General features: G+C 29.0%; 2 protein-coding genes across 3 annotated transcripts in view; both read left to right on the forward strand.

The window, feature by feature from the left end:
- Positions 1-243: 243 nt before the first annotated feature.
- LOC111632845 (WASH complex subunit 2-like) overlaps positions 244-21,120 on the forward strand; it is a 33,218-nt gene continuing 12,341 nt past the window's right edge. For both annotated transcript variants that reach the window (XM_023377374.1, XM_023377375.1), the window contains exons 1-5: positions 244-342; positions 2,424-2,715; positions 5,324-5,418; positions 17,810-17,885; positions 19,747-19,896. In XM_023377374.1, the coding sequence (XP_023233142.1) occupies positions 292-342; positions 2,424-2,715; positions 5,324-5,418; positions 17,810-17,885; positions 19,747-19,896 (664 nt within the window). In that variant the 5' untranslated portion in view covers positions 244-291. The remainder of the gene's footprint in view (positions 343-2,423; positions 2,716-5,323; positions 5,419-17,809; positions 17,886-19,746; positions 19,897-21,120) is intronic.
- Positions 11,286-13,377, forward strand: LOC111632846. The gene is made up of 2 exons (XM_023377376.1): positions 11,286-11,454; positions 11,533-13,377. Exons 1-2 carry the CDS (start codon positions 11,360-11,362, stop codon positions 12,614-12,616), a joined length of 1,179 nt encoding a protein of 392 aa, XP_023233144.1. The 5' UTR covers positions 11,286-11,359; the 3' UTR covers positions 12,617-13,377.

Here is a 21,120-nt window from a genome sequence, read left to right on the forward strand (position 1 = left end):
CTAATAAACTCATTTTAAATTCAAAATTATGCATATGTAGAACTGCTTAATTACATTGCCTAATTTCTTTAATAAACATAAGATTGATTGCCTTAATTAAGCATTCTTGTATGTAATTTTAATATTGAGGACAAGTTTCATTTATTTTGAGGGCCTTAAGTTCAATTTACTCAAGTCTTCTAAATCCAAAATTTTAAGTTATTTATATACAATCACATAGTATTTTGAAATCTTAAAATATTTTACAAATTAAACTTTATTTTAGAAATTGAAAGTGAAAATGAAAGTGATATGAAGGAAGAATTTGAAAGTGACAAAGAATCATCATCTGATGAATCATTTGTGAGTATTATTAAATTTATCTTTAATAAATTATTGCTATTCAAATTAATTCTGAGTACAATTTCATTTTAACTTTTGTTGTTATTTATGTTAAAATACTCAATTTTAAATATATACAGGAATGAAAATTTTAACTTCTCAATAACTGGAACAAATTATTAAGTACAATCAGCAGAACCTTTAACCTTTAGTAATGAAATTTTAATGTAAAAATTGACAAATATGTTCAATCTTAAACAAGATCTGCATCAGGTAAATAATAATAATCCAAATTGAAACACTGAGAACATAAGTTTTCAAAACTTTTTAAAATAATTAGAACAAATATGTAATGATTTAAAACAAAACTTATAACTATACATAATCTGTGGTCTTTTTAAGAATTATAAAATTAAAAAGATATAAATATAAGATGTAAAATTTTACAAAATAATAATAGTTAATTTATGTTGGTACTTCCTGGTTAAAAGCATTGCCATGCATATGAGATGCCTTGCCCATCTTTAAAGTTAATACATCTGCCAGTCAGGCCAGATTTGTATATTTCTAAGGCTTTTAAGAAGGTAGTATGTGTTTTATTCAAAATATTGTGTTTTTTGTTTATGGCATGCTTAGTGGACTCAATGGATTATTAAGCATTCCATACACAAAAAACAATATATTTTGAATGAAAAATATACTACCACCCTGTCAATTTATTGCCACTGAGACTGACATGAAAACCAACTTTCAGAATGCCATATTAATCAAACAGTCCTTTCAAACCAACCACATTGGGGCTCTATGACCCTTAGAAAAATACAAATCTGACTTGACTGGCAGTTGTATTAACTTTAAAGATGGGCAAGGTGTCTCATAAGCATGGCAATGCTTTTATGAAAAACCAGGAAATACCAATATAAATTAACTATTATTATTTTGTAATATTTTGCATCTTATATTTATATCTGTTTTAATTTTATAATTCTTAAAAAGACCACTGATAATGTACAGTTATAAATTTTGTTTTACATTATTATATATCTGTTCTAATTATTTAAAAAATTTTGAAAATTTATGCTTTTCACGTTCCAGTTTGGAATATCATTGTTGACCTGATGCAGATCTTGTTTAAGATGGAAAATGTTCATCAATTTTTATATTAAAATTTTGTTACTGAATGTTAAAGGTTTTGTTAATTGTGCTTAATGAAAATTTTAAATTTTAGGAAATTTGTTGTTTTTCTTTGTTTATCTATATTTGATTTGAAAAATAATAATAATGAAATTTATTATGATAAAACAATTTTTCAATAAACATATTTAGAAATTTCTGCAGAATTGCAATATCAGCTGAGGAGGTTCAACTATTATTATAATAACAATAAAACTAACAACTTAAACTTCACAATATTCAAATTCTGATGATAAAACACAAATTTCTTTGGTAACTAATCATATAAAATAAAAATTCTTATCATAACATAAATATCAGTTTAAGTAGTTTTTAAAAATTTCATTGTTTTAATTGTATACAGTAATACCTCGACTTACGCTACCCCAACTTACGCGAACCCGGAGTTACGCAATTTTCAGATCTCGTCGATTTATCTTTTGTTTGAGCGCCATGCAACTCTTGATTACTCACTCCCCTTACACTATGTTCAGCTTACATGTTCGGACGTGCTGCGCGGAATCCACACATAGCTACAATTTATTTTGTGTTATTTATTTCTGTTTGTTATATCTACACAGACTCGAGAGACTCTATGTGGTGATTTCTTATAACCGTAAATGAATCAAAAGATGAGATAAGATTAATGAGAACATTTATTAGCTTACATACATCTGACTTGGATTTTACATAGATTGCGAAATTATACCCCGACTTATGCGAATTCGACTTACACGGTTATCACTCAGTCCCATCTATCGCGTAAGTTCAGGGTATTACTGTATATATTTTCAAATTTATTTTAAAATTAATTTAAAGATTCTGAAATTAAATTTAAAACTTTATTTAACTTTTTATAAATTCTGTTTTTAATCAGTTTTTAAAGATTTAAAAATAACAACAATAAACAAATTAAAAATTAATTTTAGAGAGATGATAATGAAGAAATTAAAAAGCCTTCAGTTCCAAATGAAAAGTCATCGCCGCCTAAAAGTATTTTTGAAGGAATGCCAAAAATACCAAGATACTCAGATAGTGACAGTGCTTCTTCAGATCTCTTTAGAGACGAAGGAGAATATTTGTCTGCTAGTACTGAAACAGATGAATTTGTAAAAGAAGGAAAAGTCAATGATGATATTCAGTCTATTTCCAAAAATAGTATTCGCTCTATCTCTAAAAATAGTGTTGAGATAGAAGATTCAACTAGAGATTTGTTTGAAGGTAGGTATATTAATTGCATAGATTTTTAAAATTTATATATTATTTTGCTTTTGAGCATATTTGTATTAAAAAAAAAAATTTATTTTAAGCAATAAATTTCTCAAATGGCTTAGCTATACCTTTTAATGAAAATTTAAGATATCAAGAGTAATCAAAGGGAGAGACAATTGCTCCTCTTGAGATTTGCTTTATTTTTTCATTTTTCTTTATTTTTTTTAATAATAATTTTATAAGGCAATGATATTTTTATAACATTGATTTTAGTATTTTCTCTTATTATACTGAAGTGACTATAATCCATGTGTGACAAGATAGCTTTAAAAAGAACTAAAGAGGCTATGTCTGGTTGTACTGTTGGAAAGATTCCATGTTTTATAGAGTAATTGGAATTTTTCTTACACACATTTATTAGTCAATCTTGTGAAGATATTGAAGATAAAGTTCATTTCTACTTAAATTAGATATGCTTTTCTTTTAATGAACCAATATCAGTGACTTCTGGATAGCCGAGCGGTCAAGATGGCAGCCTACTGCTCTGGAGGACCTGGGATTGAATCTGGACAGGTTGAAAAATCCCCAGGAATTTTTTGGGGATGATCTTTCTGGGTATGTTGGGCCCCATCTCTCACTACCCAGCCACTCCATTGTGGTCCTGGTTGAACCCATAGTGGGCTTGCTTAAAGAGGTCTTTTTAGTGCTCACCAGGCAGAAAGAGTTAAAAAATAATAATAAAGAACCAATATTAGTAGAGAATCTGCTATAATTAATTTTGCTGAACAGTGATTTATTGTACACTAATAAGTAAGCTAATTAACAGTTAGTTAATTAGCTTATTTATTATTAGCTAATTAATATTTATTTAAAATTTGCTATTTTAAATGTCAATAAACTTTTTACTTTACATTTTATTTGAATAAAATCAAATTGAGATGTCTTCAAATAAAAAATCATATCAGGTATATTATGCATTTTGGAAAGGTTATAATGCTGTACAAATAATACAAAAAACTGATAATGTGTATGGGAAAGATGCTCCTAAACTTCAAGCATGTCAATTATGGTTTAAGAAGTTTCAATCAGGAAATTTTGAACTAAAGGATACAAAATGTACAGGGGACCCAAAAGCTGTAAACAAACAATTTTAAAAGAAGAAATTGTTAAAAATTGATGAATAACACACAAAGTGTATAACCAAACATACTGTACGAGTGTAATGCAAGAGTGAGAATTAACTTGGATGCACAACAAATTGCTTTTATACTTTGAGCACTTGTTTTACATCCATACAGTTCAGACTTTGAAGCATCGTTTGAATGGCAGATCAAATTTTGTCGAATTTAGCATTTGAAGTACCACTTTATATGTATTTTTTTATCATTCAATGAAATTCAATGACAGTTGTAAGAATGATGCATAATAAGACCAAAAAGCAATTACTATGTTGAAGTGTATTGCTAACTCAAATAACTGCTTGCTTAAAAATAGTTATAAAAAAACAAATAATGCATTTGATTCATTAATTTTAAAAATGTTTTAAAAGATTTGCAGATCCCTAGCATTTCATTTGCAGAGCTTTAGGACTTTGCAGAACCCACACATTTTCCAAAGTATTATAATACTTTGCAAAATGTGTTATAATACAATAATACTTGTGGAAAATATGTTTTCTGACTATTACACAGTAAAGTAACTTTTGCCAATGCAAAAGGTTTGCAAGATGTCAATTTTTAAAATTTTCTGTTTTGATTATATATTGAGTTCATAAAATCTAATTATGAGCAAGCATAGCTGAATTAGTAAGATGGCTGATTGGTGAGTTCGACATCATAGCTTCTTGTCTCTCTTCTTTCAAATTGTTTTGTAAAGCAAGCTTTTCCTATAATTCATAATTATGTAAATTATTATTTATATTAGGCCAAAACTTATCATTTTATATAGTCACTTAATAGGATGCAATTAAAATTCACTCATTTTTTTTTGCACCAACTGAGAACACCATTTTTCCTTCCAATGATAAGATATGACTTGTTTAACTTGTATTTTCTCAAAGTACATGCTGATATAACAAAGATATTTATAATTTTTATTTAATATTTGATGCTATCATTATTAATAAATACATTTGTCAATTTTATTTGACTAAGCTATCGTGTATCTTTAAATTACATTACATTGCTTTGAGAAATATCTTGGTAGTATTGAAGTATTTTATCATTTCATATGCATAGTTTTATGCATAGTTTTTTTTACACAATTTTTTCTACTTCAAATATGATGGTAATATGCTAGAATTTCTTTATAATCTTTTGTTTATTCTCTTCTTAATGATGATATAATAATAGCATAATTATTGAATTGTATCATATTTTAAATATAATTATACTTATGCACAAAACTTAAATTATAGCATATCTTATGGTCAGTACAAAAGATTTGTTAATGTAAGATGTGATAAATTTGTTTCTAGAAGTAGATTTTCTTTAAATATGTTGTAATATTATAAATATATCAATAAATAATTAAATTTAAACTTACATAAATTATTTTAAAGTATTAAATATATAATTTAATGCAAATCACACTAAAATTTTTATGTAAATTATTCCAGATGATATGTTTAGTGTGAATAAAAGTGAAGACATATCATATAGAAAACCCTCTACTCCTAGCAAAAGTAATCTGTTTGATAGTGACACTTTTGAGGTACTGTTTTATAACAAAAAAATTAAATTTATTTATATTATATCTATATTTTACTTTGTATTTTTATGACAGAATTTTACAAAGTATCATCATTAAAATAAATTATTATTATTTGATAGTATTTTCATTTCAACTTATCACAAAATGTCAAATTACAGTAGAGCGTCAGTTATCTGAATATCAATCAACTGAAATGTCAATTAACCGAAAGCTTTCCAGTCGGCAAATTTAAATTTTCACTAGTGCTGTGACACTGCAATCTTTGGCTATGTCTTGGGCTACTGCAATAGTATTTTTGTTGGTGTGCGTGTTTTAGCTGGCAGCACTGGTGCAACCATGAGAGAGTACTTGAGGACATGCCAGGATTTGAACAAATTTCAACATGGGATAGGCTAATATATTTTTTCAAACATAATTAGTTATCTGAAAAATCGATTTTCCAAACAACCCCAGTCCCCAATTGATTTGGATAATTGATGCTCTACTGTATTTTGAAATTAAAATATTTACTTTAAATATATTAACATTTTATTCAATTAAATTGCATAGATTCCTATGGTTATTAAATTTTCATTAATAGAAAGAAGCATTTTCTTCAATAAGAAAATTTAATTTCAAAAGTAATTTATGTAAATTAATCTTATGTATTATTATTAATATATTATTTTCAGAAAAAAAGAAAGTTTACAAATGTAATATGTAATAATGAATTCTATTCATATAAGCTTGCACACTAATTATTCTAATTAAAAAACATGAAATCTTATCACATTAGAAAGAACATATTAATTTCATTATAAATTATTACAGCAGAGATAACTAGTATTACCTGAATTATAAAGAAACCATACTTATAATATGATTTCTTCCAATTAACATACACAAAAGAATTGACTAAATATGTTTTTGACTCATGCATGGACAAAGAATATAAGACTCTCAGAAATACTTTGCTACTCATTCTTACTTATATAAATTTGAGCATATCAACATGTTCAATAGCAATGCCAAGAGCATTTTTAGTAGGGAGCATAAATAAAAAGATTATATACTTCCAACTCTGCAACTTGGTAAAATTGCTTACAAGTGAAAAGGCAATTGTGTATCAGTGGTGTGCCATCATTAGAAGCGGTGGATGCGCCGCTTCCCTTGTATTTTCTAAAAAATAAATACATATTAATTTTAATTATATGAAAATAATCACACAATATTTTATTATAACCGTATTATGTATCTTATTACAAATTTCTATACTACACGTGAAAAAAACGATAAGATTGCTATTGAATATTCGAATATTAGTGGCGGAGTGGAAACTCCTGTATTTTCAGACTAGAGCCACATGTGGTGGAGCATGCGCTTTACAGAGCACCAACGTCACCCGGTTTAGCCGGTGGAAGCCTAGGACCTTGGGTGAATGCTACACGTATACCGCATCTAATTCTATCCAGGACCAGTTCTGGGCTGTCAGTTGCCTGCCCGCTAGATATTTGTCTGCCTTTGCCCGATTATGCGAATCACGAGTAGATTTATAACTTAATCCAACAGATAAGAATTTACTAGTATGTTTTTATGATAGTTCTGTATAGTTGACAGGAGTTTAAAAAATCATTAAAATATTTGATATTTTTATTCCGCTCACCAATTTTATATTACTCATGGATTTCAATGTTAAACTGGTGATATTACGATTTCGTATGTCCCATCTATAAGGGGATGTAGAAAAAATGTGTACAATTCTTGTATAATGTTAAAAACTTAACTGTTACTTTGACAGCATCATTTACAACTAAATTTAATGAATGAGAGAGATGCACAAGGTACAGAAAAAGCTCTAGAATTTATTTTCCTTAAATTTACAATTTATGTATCTGTTTGTCATAAAGATTTGTCTTTCCACTTTTTTCCCAAGACTATAAATATTCAAGTACAAAGTAACCAGTTCTACTTAAGAAGTAGTTAAATAATTAAGCGATTAGGGAATTGGGAACATAAACAAAACCGTGACGAAAGAGCCGAAATTTTACTTAAACAAAAGCTTAACCAAACCATCTCTAGCACAGTGGAGACTGATTTCTTCATATTATTAATGTAATAAAGACAGAAATTTTTCCAGTTCAATGAGAGTGACCAAGTTGTAAATTTTGGAAATTTCCACGGACAACGCCTGGTCCTAAAACGAATTAGTTCAAAAAGAAATGACAGACAATCTATTAAGTTTAACATATTTAGATTTTTACAGCTATGGTGAGAAACGTTTAAAATCTACAACAGCCCTGTCGCATCCTTTGAGATATACTAGTAATGCGACAAAAGAGGTATTTGACATTGACCGGTATCGGCACCCTGGGGATTTGGCAGTCCGCGTGTATGCACGCTCTGCAACCGTCTTCGATTCCATCCACTCGTAGAGAGCTATTTGACTATGTGCAATGTTTTAAGATTTAAAAAGAAAAGAATATTTTATATTTTTATGTACATTTCTTTACAAAGCTATATTTAATTATAATTTTCTTTAAAAGTATATTCATACAATTGAAGAATATTTTGTACCAGGTATGTACCGGTACATCCACCACACATTTTATTTCACCAAGTAAGTTTTTATTATTTTATTTTTAATTGTAGCCCTTATATCGTGACTAGCGATTCAGAATGTAATTGTGATATTAAAAATGCATTTAGAGAAGTCTACGGTTTTTACTGACTTATCGAATAAATGATACGAATGGACCCTAGACTATCATCGACGCGCAATTGACTGATTGCCCCTGGATGTCGGCTTCTTACAGAAACACAGCTTCCCTATCATCAAATGTCACGGCATGCCACTGAACCACAGTAATGGTCTAGAAGAGTCTGACGTGGCTTGCAAACTGCAGTTTGGCCATTATGAGCTTATACCAAATACAATTCAATAGCTTTAAAATTCAGTTATTTTGATGTTTATGCACAAATGAAACAATTTATACATTTATATAGTTCAAATGTTCCCAATATATTAGTCCTATCATCAACATAAACAAAAAAAACCAAATTTTAAAATTATTACACAAAGATATTTAATGATCAGCATTTAACTCTAATCAAAATTTCCTACAGTGAGATATATTATAGGAAAATTATGATCAAACTTATATATAATGACAAACATCATCATTTAAAAAATTAAAGATTCATGTTATATATTACACAAACTTTTAATTTCTTAATAGTTAAATGAATTTCATACATATATAAAAAGTGTATTCAACTATTAATTATAAATTTATTGATAAATCTTATTAAATTTATAATGTAGTATTTTTTATCTATTAAAAACTAAAGTTCCATACTAAAATGACAACAACAGAGAAAGGAATCCTGCGGAAGTTCTTTATTACTGTTGTATTTATATATTTAAACACATTGCACGACTCTGCGGGATGCAAAAGTATAACACAAGAATCAATTAAGGAGTCCAAGTTTTAATTCAGATTAAATGTTTTTTTCAAGCCAACACATACATAAATTCAAAAGAATGTTTAAGATGCATTCTAAAGCCTATGAGTATTTGGAATTTTAAAATATTCTTTTAAAAGTTTCAACATGTAATAAACAGAAGGATTTATGAGATGTGTTGTCTCAGAAATCATTTAATCTACATTTAACTCTGGACGCCTTAATTGTGTTTATATATTTATAGAACTGTTCTATATACTATTTCAAATAAAAACAAACTATACCACTACAGCTATGCACCACTTAATGATAGCAGTCTCATAAGATTATAATAGAACTGAAAAAATTTATAGTTGCCTATACCGTTTCTATTTTTAGATATGTTTAGATATGTGTACTTAAGACCTATATAAGTAGAGACTATACCATAGAGAATTGTACAAGTATCCACTACAATTTTCAGTTAATAATGTATTCTTGAAACATATCCCCGTTGTTAAATGGTACATACTAGTATAAAATTCAAATAATTTCAGTAATGTCCAAATAACATATAGACTAGGACTTTTATAATCAGGATTTTAAATTCAGAGATTTAATCTTCTTTTTTTAACCCGAAAACTAGCTAGAAATTATTTATCAGGATATAAGCATTAATGGATTTCAAATTAATTTCTTTAAAAATGATTTTTAAGAAATAAAGATTTTTAGTAGTATACAGAATAAAAATAAAGAGACTAAGATGAAGTCATTGAGTTTATGAAATCTCTACTGTAATTGCTGTTACAATTGGATTATATTAGATACATCCCACTATGCATCAGTCTCAGCCACAATCAATGCACTGGTGAACAGTTTAATAAGATTTTACTGGAAAGTCTGGTAATCTTACAAGATGACAGAAGCAAACAGCTCTATATTTGCATTTTTGGACTTATTCTGTCAAAATAACTTTGGGTTAATACAAGGGGTGTTCATAAAGTATCGGACCTTTGGTCGGCAAAAATACATTTATTGATTTTGAGGTACAAAACCCTAATTCCCTTCAAAGTAATGTATACATTTCTCCCAGTGCTCCTGCCATTGCTGGAAACACTGCTGGAACGCATCTTTTGGAATGGCCATCAGCCAGTCCATCGCATTCCGCATGATGTCTTCTCTTGACTAAAATCGGGTTCCTTTTAGCGGCATTTTCAGCTTGGGAAATAGCCAAAAGTCACATGGAGCNTCTACAAAGCGTGAGAAATCATGTTCAGAATGAATATATAGGTACGACAGTGTTAGGTTAGACACTCTTTTCCCTTGTAAGCAACGAGACACCACATAATAACACCCGGCATTAAATAGCCACGAGCAATGCGACTACACGCTAGGTAAGCTTTTAACTGATAACCTATCAGTTAAAGTCTTTTTCCTTTAGTTTGTAATATAAACTTCTAATTATGCATTGTGTGAATGTCAGATGCACACGAAGAGAAAATTTAATTTTTACTTAATTACGGGGCATCGATGTCCGTTTATTTAGAACATACGAAAATAGTGTTAATGAAAAGAATACCTAAAGATTTTATCATCTGTTACTGAAAATAACGTGTAATTGTTCATTCTTTGTAAAATTAGACTTTCGTAAGTTGTTTTTGGGTCGAGAAAAAATCATCAGCTTCCTCCTCTTAACGAACTGTTTTAATCACTTTTTACAATGGATGTTGATTGATTAATATTATGTTAGCATAATTGTTTTTACTTTCAAGCTTTAGGCTTGTATAACAAAATATTGGAAAATTTCAGGAAATCGCAGTTTGGGATTAGATTGTCACTTACAACAGTATGCTATACAATAACCTACACGCATAGCAATTCTGAATACGATAGGTTACAGGAAAATCACTTTTTAATTCTGATAGAAGTAGTATCGAATATACATTTATTTAACAAAAGGACCGTCGATACTCCGTCAAAAATCATACACATACACAAAAATCTTTACATTAAAAAAGGTCACTTTGATATTACTATTAATATCTATTGATAATCAAGTACTATCTCCGATCTATCATACAAATTGTCTCCTTTAAAATATGCAGGGATATCTTTATTCTATTAACAGGATTTTAATACAGGCTATGCCCCTCCTTAATCTACTAAAGAGCATATCCCGAAATACTTCTGTGTTCATAGAATAGAGATGTCTTTTCTTTTAAAAAAATGCAGCGTTTTCTGGTACGATAGCTCCTAGAAAATAAAACTTGGATTTTGATGGTTTCGCGATAATCAAGATAATAAGCTAATACAAAAACTTTAATATCTTTTTTTAAAATATTAGTCATGCATTTATTGTTCATACACCATTGTCTGAAATACTACAACTATAACAGACATGTTTGTTTGAAAGTAATAATAAATACCTTTTTTGTTGTTTAGGGTTTCTTCGGGTGAGATACGAATCCGAAACGAAAAAAACGAAGAAATTATTATACCAGAAGCTCAGTTAAATAAAGTCATGAACAGGAATTTGGAACTTCTCATTAAATATTGTGAAAATTCGAAAGTACTGTTTATGCCTTATCCAATCCAGATTATCAAATTATTCGTTACGTAAGTTTTTCACGATACTGACCTTTCATTTAATTTCAATACTTTGTAACACATTATAGTTTATATTTTTTTAAACAGTTATGTACAGATGGACTATCCCGGATTGACCTGTATTACGCAAGCGTTCGATCTGTATCATCTGAGTTCAAGATACGAGTTAGTTGATTTAAGAAGGAAATGCAGATCATTTATCATTCAGCAAATAAACCTGGATACCGTCTTTGCAATCCACGATTTTGCACGTCAGATCGGTGATCTGGTCATACCTTATTATTGCTGGCTAGCTTTCGACCAACTAGGAGAAAGACTATTTACAACAGTCACCTTTATGTGCTGTAAAATTGCAACAATTGATAGACTGTTATCTCGAGCGATATATGAATCAGTCAGTGAGTTGCGTTTACTCGGAGCCGTGTATCAGTGGAGCATAAATGAAGTTAAAAAAAAATTTGGTGAACACAAGTTCCATTCGATGAGTGAAAAATCGAAAAGGAGTGTAATAAGAAAGGTAATGGAGCCATTTATTGGAAAAGTCAGATTTCTTGCCATGAATGAATACGAATTGCAATTTTGTCTTTATACAATGAACTTGTTAAGCGACGTAGAAAAGAGTCATATCTGCTATGCTTATAAGACTGGTAATTATTTCTTTTATCCCAGTTACTTCAGTCGAGAAACAAAAACCAGAAGCAGAATAAATTATTGGAACTTGTTCTCGTACATAAATCGTGGAGTTCCTTTTATGGTCGCAAACAGAAAGATGAAAGATTACATATATTTTAGCAGCGAAGTACTTGTGAGGGAAGATTGTTTCGTCACGGCTCTTCGATTTCCGGTGAAGCTTGGCAAAAGTTTTCCAATGTACGTACACGCGTATATTAACTCTTTGGACAACGAGCAGTTTTCGTTTGACACCGTTTGCAATTCAGAGGGAGTAGCAAATCTGCAAACGAAGTATTATCTAGAAAAATATTGGTCAATTCGTTTCTTTGCTTTCTTTTTTCCCCCTGAAAATGTTCAACCCGGTATCGAGTTTTTACCTGAACTGAGTTACTTTGTGAGCGACGAAGGAACAGATGCCAGGAAATTTGAAGACAAAATTATAACCTGTGACAGAAACCTTATGAACAATATTTACTTTTCGGTCGATTTATATTTTTGAAGTTAAAAGTTTCTCTGGAAAAAAGTGAAATCTGAACGAGAATATAATGTAAAGTTAATTCAAATATAATTATTTCTTACTGTATCACTAAAATTTCTGCAAAATCTGTGTGTATGTGAACGGCATAATGAATTTATTGAATTTACAGAAAACAAAATTTAAATATAAAGTTCTTATTAATGTAATTTTTCTTATTGAAAAGTAAATTGTCTTTTTATTGCAGTAGATTTTCTAGAAAGAAATATTAATATAATTACAATCTTGCAACATTAATCTTTTCTTTCTTCGTGTTAATGACAATAGAAATATGAAAAGTTAAAACTAGAATTTTTGCCTAAATGTAAGTGCAAATCGATATTCACATTTCAATTTTAGTATTTACGATATTGTTCTTTGTATTCTTTGTCAAGAATGTAATGTTTTTCCATTCTTTTCATCTACGACACTTTGCGTAAATTTAATTGGCTTCAAATTTGATTTGTTTAAAGTGAATGTGTCGAGAACTCTGGTCACTGACATTAAAAAGATCACTATTCAAAAGAAGCTTTATAAGGTGTAGCTTTAATACTACGTGATTACAGTGAGGTAATTTTGATAGCTGTACTGTACTTATTTATAATACTAAACAATAGGACATTGGAACAATAGGCATAAAGAAATTTTCGACTTGATTTTTAAAATATACAATTTCTAAAAATAAATATAAAAGTATTTATTTACTATATTTACTGCAATCGTATTTTGTAAAATTTTTATTGCCATATTTAATTTAATTTTAATAATGCTGTTTTATTGCATGCCTGTTTTACTGTATAAATGGATATGTTTAAATACAAACACGAAGTATTAAACGATTAAAAAATTTTCTTCTGTTTTGTGTAATACTTTAAAGACATTAATTAACCAGTGTTATTTTTTCTTTTAATTGAATAGAATGCAAATTTTTTATAACATGGTAGAGTCGAAATTTTTTTTGAGTTTGGCCCTTTTTCCCAAACATAAAGTATAACATAACGCACATGAAACGTAATTAGTTAAAAAATGATAAAGCCGTAGAACAATACAGAAAATTCTTAGACAAAAATGTTTTAATTATAATATTCCCTATCAGTTTGACTTATTGCTAGGCAGATTGATAACCTTAAAAGCTTAGCAATCTACGTATTTTCTTGAATATGTTTAGTGTTTACACGCATTAATTATAAACATAAAATTTAATTTATGATAATTTATATTATAATAAAAATATTTGTTAGGGGCCTGTCTTGTAGATTACGTAAGGGCGATTTCGGCCATTCTAGCCCCACTTACCACTGTGTAAGAAACCGTTATATTTTTTTTATCCCCTCCTTTTCCTTATCTTACGTTATATAGCATGATTTTATAGAAAAATTTTAACAAAAAGAATATTTTTTTATGAAACCTTAAAAACCTTAGGTTCAAAATATATAATTACTAATTAGTTAATTAATATAAACTATTATTTCTAAAAGTCTTTATGTGAACAAGTTTAAAAATATAATGAATTCGAATGAACAATTTATTTTAACAACTTTATTTTTAATTATTAATAATTGATTTATTATTATTATTGTCATCATAAACAACTTCATAATATTCCTTGTTATATTAATTTTAATTTTCACAAAAAACTTTGACAGATCGACAAGGTAGCGCACGTGTAACAGAAATGTCGTACAAAATAAAACGAGAGAATACGCAGTAGCGTGCCGTCATTAGAAGCGGTGGAAGCGCCGCTTCCCTTGTATTTTCTAAAAAATAAATGCATATTAATTTTAATTATACGAAAATTATCGCACAATATTTTATTATAACCACATTATGTATCTTATTACAAATTTCTATACTAAACGTGAAAAAAAAGATAAGATCGCTATTGTATATTTGAATATTAGTGGCGGAGTGGAAACGCTGTATCGTCAGCATCCAAAAAGCTGGATTTGCGTACGCGCTTTACAAAGCACCAACCTCACCTGGTTTAGCTGATGGAAGCCTATGACCTTGGGTGGCTGCTACATGTATAACACATCCAATTCTATCCAGGACCGGTTCTGGGTTGTTAGCCGCCCGCCTTCTAGATATTTGGCTGCCCTCGCCCAGTTACGTGAATCACGAGTAGATTTATAACTTAACCAATAAGAATTTACCTGTATGTTTTTATGATAGTTTTCTGTATAGTTGACAGGAGTTTAAAAAAATCCGTTAAAATATTTGATATATTTATTCCGCTCTCCGATTTTGCTTGAAAAGCCAAAGGAAAACAAGAACTTTTTGATACTTACAAAATTTCTTACAGCTCATCAAGGTTAACAAATTCTTGCAATTTTAATATATATCTACAGCATTATCAAAGCTAGAATATTCTAGTTGTAATTACAATGTAATTATAAAGTTCTGAGAGTTTTAAAATAAAATCTTATAATGTGAGAGGGAGGAAATAGGAAGAAATTGTCTTATAGGCAAAAGAAAAACGTAAGCTGTAAAATGTATGGAAAAAAATGTAAAGCTTACAGGAAAAAAGTAACATTCAGCAACCCTATTACTGTGTTGATACTCTAAAGATGAGCTGGAAATACTGAAAGTATTAGAGTTAAACTGAATTTAAAAAAAAATTTTTATTGCTTTTCAAAAGCAGATTTATTTCCAAATTTATAGAAACGAAGTTGTGTGGATATTATTGTTATACAATGGAACCTCATTTAACAAGCATAATTCATTCCAGAATCATACTCATAATGTGAAACACTTGTTAAGCGAAACAATTTTTTCCATAGAAATTAATGTAAAATACAATGATGCATTCTACGCTGAAAAAAATACTCAAATATTTTATGTATAACGTTTATTCAAAGAAAATAGTACAATGTGCATTGTTAAGGAGTGTGAATCATCATCATTTCTTCTAGTGCAGAATGAACCAACCTGAAATGAGAATTTGATTTGTAGAAAATAAAAAAAATCACAGATAATATATTTGATAAATACTCCAAATGATATGCCAAATTCTTGGGCTATGTAAAGGCTATAATTAAATAATAGAATCTGCTTTCTAGACAATCAGATGGCTCTATTAAGGCACATGATTCTGACTTTTTTATGGAGAGAATTGTTGCCTGGTGGGAGGCATATTCGGAAAATTGTCATCGGTAAAAGTCCATTCTTCTTACACTCCGTTAGAAACTGTAGTTTTGCTCTAGTCTTAACCAGGGCTATCAGCTTCTTACGATATAAATTAGCCAGCATAGCTAAATCTTTAAATATAGGAACTGAGAGAAGAACAGTTCCTATATTTAAAGATTTAGCTATGCTGGCTAATTTATATCGTAAGAAGCTGATAGCCCTGGTTAAGACTAGAGCAAAACTACAGTTTCTAACGGAGTGTAAGAAGAATGGACTTTTACCGATGACAATTTTCCGAATATGCCTCCCACCAGGCAACGATTCTCTCCATAAAAAAGTCAGAATCATGTGCCTTAATAAATAATAGAAATTAATTAGACTAGAGGTAAGCATAACTGCTTATCTCTAGTCAAACAGTTAATTTTTTAATTCAGACATTTCTAAAATTTAATTTGGAATTGGTCATTAATTAATTTAAATTTAATATGAGATGGCAACATAACTGCCTACCTTTAGTCAAATTAATTAATTTCTAATATTTAATTATAGCATTTACGTAGTCCAAGAATTTGGCACATTGTTTGGCTTGTTTATTATATAATGGGCTATGGTTGTTGATATTTAAAAGTAATATGTGTGAACACAAGTTTGGAAAAATATGTGATCACAAGCGACACTAAGATGCTAACAGAACGAATGCTAAACACAGACTGATGGAGTATGCGCACAATTTGGGACTTCCCTCGCCTCGTCACTTGTTATGCTTAACATAGCTCATTAAGTGAGGCAATTTTTTACAATTTGTTTTGCTTGTTATGCGAGGTTCCACTGTATGTTTAATTAATAATAATTGATTTTAAAAAAAGATGAGAACAAAAACATTTTGTCATTTGGTAGCCATTTTGTATTTTTACATCTAGTATGTTAAGCAATTTTGTTTTATTTCACTTATAATTATATGTTTTTGACAATAGATTGACTGTTAAACTTTACGTTGATAAGGTCATAAAATCCCTCTTAATTCATTGGGAAATACTATGGCAATTCTGTCACTCATTCTCTTCTAAAATTAGAGCTGTCTTTATAAACTTTCAGTCTATAATAGATTACTGTTTACCAATTAGGTCTATTGCTGCTTTCTCCTTACTTAACAAAGTTAATAAAGAAATTATCAAAGTTTACTTTTTATGAAACAAATTTAGTAATCTGCCTGTTACTCATAACCTCAACATTGCTAGAGTCTGACTTGGCCTTTTCCCTTTAAATGAAAGAATTAAATACTTGTCACTTCACATTTTCTACTACAGTGGAGCGTTGTTTATCCTAATCAATTGGGGGCTGGGGTTATTTGGATAACTTAGTTTTAGGATAACCGATTATGTATGAAAAAATATATTAACCTATCCCATGTTGAAATTTTACTCCATTGCATGTTACATTGCATTGAATTTTCGTTGATGTTAAGCCTAATGTAAATTTTTTAAAATAATAATAATTTAATAAAATAATAAACGATATAATTATTTTTTTAAAATAATTGTACCATTTATTATTTTATTAAATTATTATTATTTTAAAAAATTGCTAGTAAAATAAAGAAGAGGCAAAATAAAGAAACAATTTTTAACAATAATGATACAATTATTTTTAAAAAATAATTGTATTGTTACTGTTAAAAATTATTTCTTTATTTTTACAAACAAAATAAATATATTGAAAAATATAAAAACAAAAAAAATTATATTTTGGAATTTAATCTAGTATCAAAAACGTTTGATTCAGCACAACACAGTCCAATGGAATGCTTTCGGTTAACTGTTCCGGTTAACTGAACGGTTCCGGTTAATCGGCTTTCAGATAAACAACGCTCTACTGTATATATATAATAAATTAAATAAATAAATAAATGTACAGTGATCTACTAACAGAAAGAAATGGAGTGTTTGAGATTATATCATAATTGCAAACTGCTAAATTGCATACTAGATTGAAACTTTATTTATATTATCTTCATTGTATAAAGTTCAACTTATAGGATTTAATATTTTATAGGATCCTTTTGGTGGCATAGTTGTTGAAGAAGAAAAGCCAAAATTTAATCCTGAAGAAAGTAAGAATGTATCTGAAGGTAAGATCTAAAAGCACTGCAGTAACTTTAATTTATCCTAATTATAAAATAGAATTTCCAGAATAAAATCTTTTATTAAAGCCAAATTGCCAAATTAAATTAGGCTATATTACTATTATTACTATTATTAATTAAATGCTAAGTCATTTGGCATTAGATGTATGTGTTTAGCTCCATCTCTCACTAAATTTAATAATTATAATTAAATTAAAATTTTAATAATTAATTTAGAAGGTTCTGGAAGAAAATAATCAGCTCAAAGCTGGACTCAAACCCATAACTCCCACTTACTTTGCTGTTATGTTGCCAGTTACACTAACAGGACTTTCATTGATCTTTGCTTCTATAACTTATTAATTTAGATATACCATACTCAGTTACTTGCGCAGTTGTGGGTTTGAGTCCCACTTCAGGCCAATTTTTTTCTTCCAGAATCTTCTAAATTAATTATTAAAATATTAAATTTAGCAAGAGATGGTACCTAATACCTGCCTCTAGTATCAAATTATTTAGCATTTTATTAGTAATAATAGTAGTAACACAGCATAATATAAGGGTTACTCTGAAAATTTTGCAATACAAGAAAACCATCTGTGATGAATTGAAGTGTTTATTTTTTTTAATAATGAACTTCATATGACACATTATGCATAAACAAATTTCATAAATCTCTTTTAATCGAAATGAGACAGACTCCCTTTCTAATAGTAGTAATGGAACTTTCTAGAGAAGCATTTTGTACAATGATTTACTACAATTTTTGTGATAGACTATTGACAAAGACTGTTATAAACGATTGAAATTGGCTTTTGGGGTTGATGCTCTATCCCTTACTGTTGTGTTCAGATGGTATAAAAAATTTCAGCGATGTCATACTTTTTCGTAATGAACAGCAGTGACTCCTAAAAATGCAGAAAACCAAAAATGTACCTATGAAATTATAATGGTGAGACTATAGATTGGACCCTCTGCAGTTGCAGACATTCTTCATAAGAAGTTACGGTTAAAAGAAGTTACGGTTATTGAGACACTAAAAGAAAGTAGTGTCTCAATGAGTTGAAAGATTTTGAAAATTCAGAGCATGTCAGAATCTCTAACTGGAAATTATGAACCAAGGTGGACACTAGATTATTTCCAAGATTGTCACAGGCGATGAGACCATACCATTTTATGACTGTCTCACATGTCAAGAAAATCTGGTATGGATCCATAGATGATCCGGTTCCAACAACTGTGAAAAGGCAAAGAGCAATAAAACAAGTTATGTTTGCTGTTTTTTTCAGTAGCACTGGTCTGGCAAAAACAATTAAGCTTGAACAGAAGACAGTAATAGCTAATTTGTACACTACAGTTTGTCTTCCTAGAATTCTGGAGTCTGAAAATTTGAGGTCAAATTTTGCATCATGATAATCCTTCATCACACACTAACAAGAAAGATGTTGATTTCCTTCAAACTATTAATATAAGAATCATTCAACATTCACCATATTTACCAGATTTGGCATTGTGTGACTATGGCTATTTTTTACTTTCAAAAAACATTTGAAGAGTTGTAAATTTAACATAGAGGATGAAATTGAAGCTTCCTTAACAAAGTATTTTGATAGCATTCCAGAAAATGAGTGGTATTCTGCTTTTAATATTTGAAAGGAGCAACTACATAAGTGCATTTTGGCCAGAGGAGAGAGTACTTTGAACATAAATAAAAAATATTTGTTTCAGGCCTTTATAGTATTCCTGTATTGCAAAACTTTCAGAGTCACCTCCAATATAATTCAGCAATCATTTGGCTTTAATATATAACTATTGGATTTGGATGTTTATATTTGTAAAATTTTTATTATTATTAACTTTTATGCAGTTGCAGAAAAACCTCATGTAAAAGAAAAAAAAGTGGATGATTTTAAAGCTAAACAAAACCTGATTGCTCGTGATTTGGGAGGATTGTTTCAATCTGAGGATGATGATGATTTATTTTCTCCAAAGAAAATTTTAGAAAAACAAAGAAAGAGTAAGATTATGCTTAAAATTTGTGTTCTTATTTTTAAGATAGTTTCATTTCAAGTATAATAAATTATTATTTTTCGTATAAAATGAAAACAAAATTATTAGTAATGTTGATAGAAAAAGAATACTTAAATTTTTTTTTCTTTTTGAAAAATTGTACAAGATGTTTTATGTAAAACATTTAGTGAACAAGTTAGTCTTGCTTTTAATTCACTTTGTCTGCTATTATCTGATGACAATCATACAATATTGCTGGATTTTTTTATTCAAGTTTTAATATGGCTAATTACTTATAAAGGTATTATGTAATTTGGACTAAAGGTAGATGGTTAATCTGCCATTTGTTAGATTTATTAATTAGAAATGTATAAAATTTAGAATTATTCTGGAACAAAGGATCAATCTAGAGCAGGACTTGAACATAAAATGTTTGCTTTCTGTGCAGATGCATTTCCAATTCAGCTACCTAGACATCCATTTAACCTTTGCTTCCAGACCAATTAATTTAGAAGATATAAGGTCACCCATTTTGCTGAGTGGAGACATGTGCCTATGGCACTCAGCCAACTTAAGCTTTTCTCTTGTCAAGATATATATATTAAAAACGGTGCCACATTAAGCCTCTAGTGGGCCCTAGACAAAATTTAAATTGGGACTCTATTTGAATAAGTTACTTCTAAAGAAATCTTAAATAATGTCACTTAAAATTTTTATTAATAATAGAGAATACAAATATTAATACAATAATTATTATATAATATGAGTTTATGGTATAATAAAATATACAGTAGAGCATCGATTATCCGACTCAACTGGGGACTCAGGTTGGTCGGATAACTGAAAAAATCGGATAACCAAAAAGAAGCAAAAAAATACATTATTAGTATAATATATTAGAATATTAGTATATCCCATGTAATTAGTTTATTAGTATATTGCTATTAACCAACTTCGCATTGAATTTTCATCGATGTTTAGCCTAACAAATTTTTTTTAATAATAATCGTCGCTATTATATCATTAAAAATTATTTTTAAATTATTTTATTGCTCACAAAACAAACAACCACTCATAATTAGAAAATTAAGTCTCGTTTAAATACTGGCCTCCCTTCAATGGTCGAGCTGTTGATGCCAGCTAAAACATGCAAAAATTTAACAAAAATAATATTAAAGTAGCCAAGACATAGCCAAATATTGTAATGCCACATCACTAGCGGACATTTGAA

The sequence above is a fragment of the Centruroides sculpturatus genome, unplaced genomic scaffold (assembly GCF_000671375.1).
Source record: "Centruroides sculpturatus isolate CEXI.00-Female unplaced genomic scaffold, Cexi_2.0 scaffold41, whole genome shotgun sequence".
NCBI lineage: Eukaryota > Metazoa > Arthropoda > Arachnida > Scorpiones > Buthidae > Centruroides > Centruroides sculpturatus.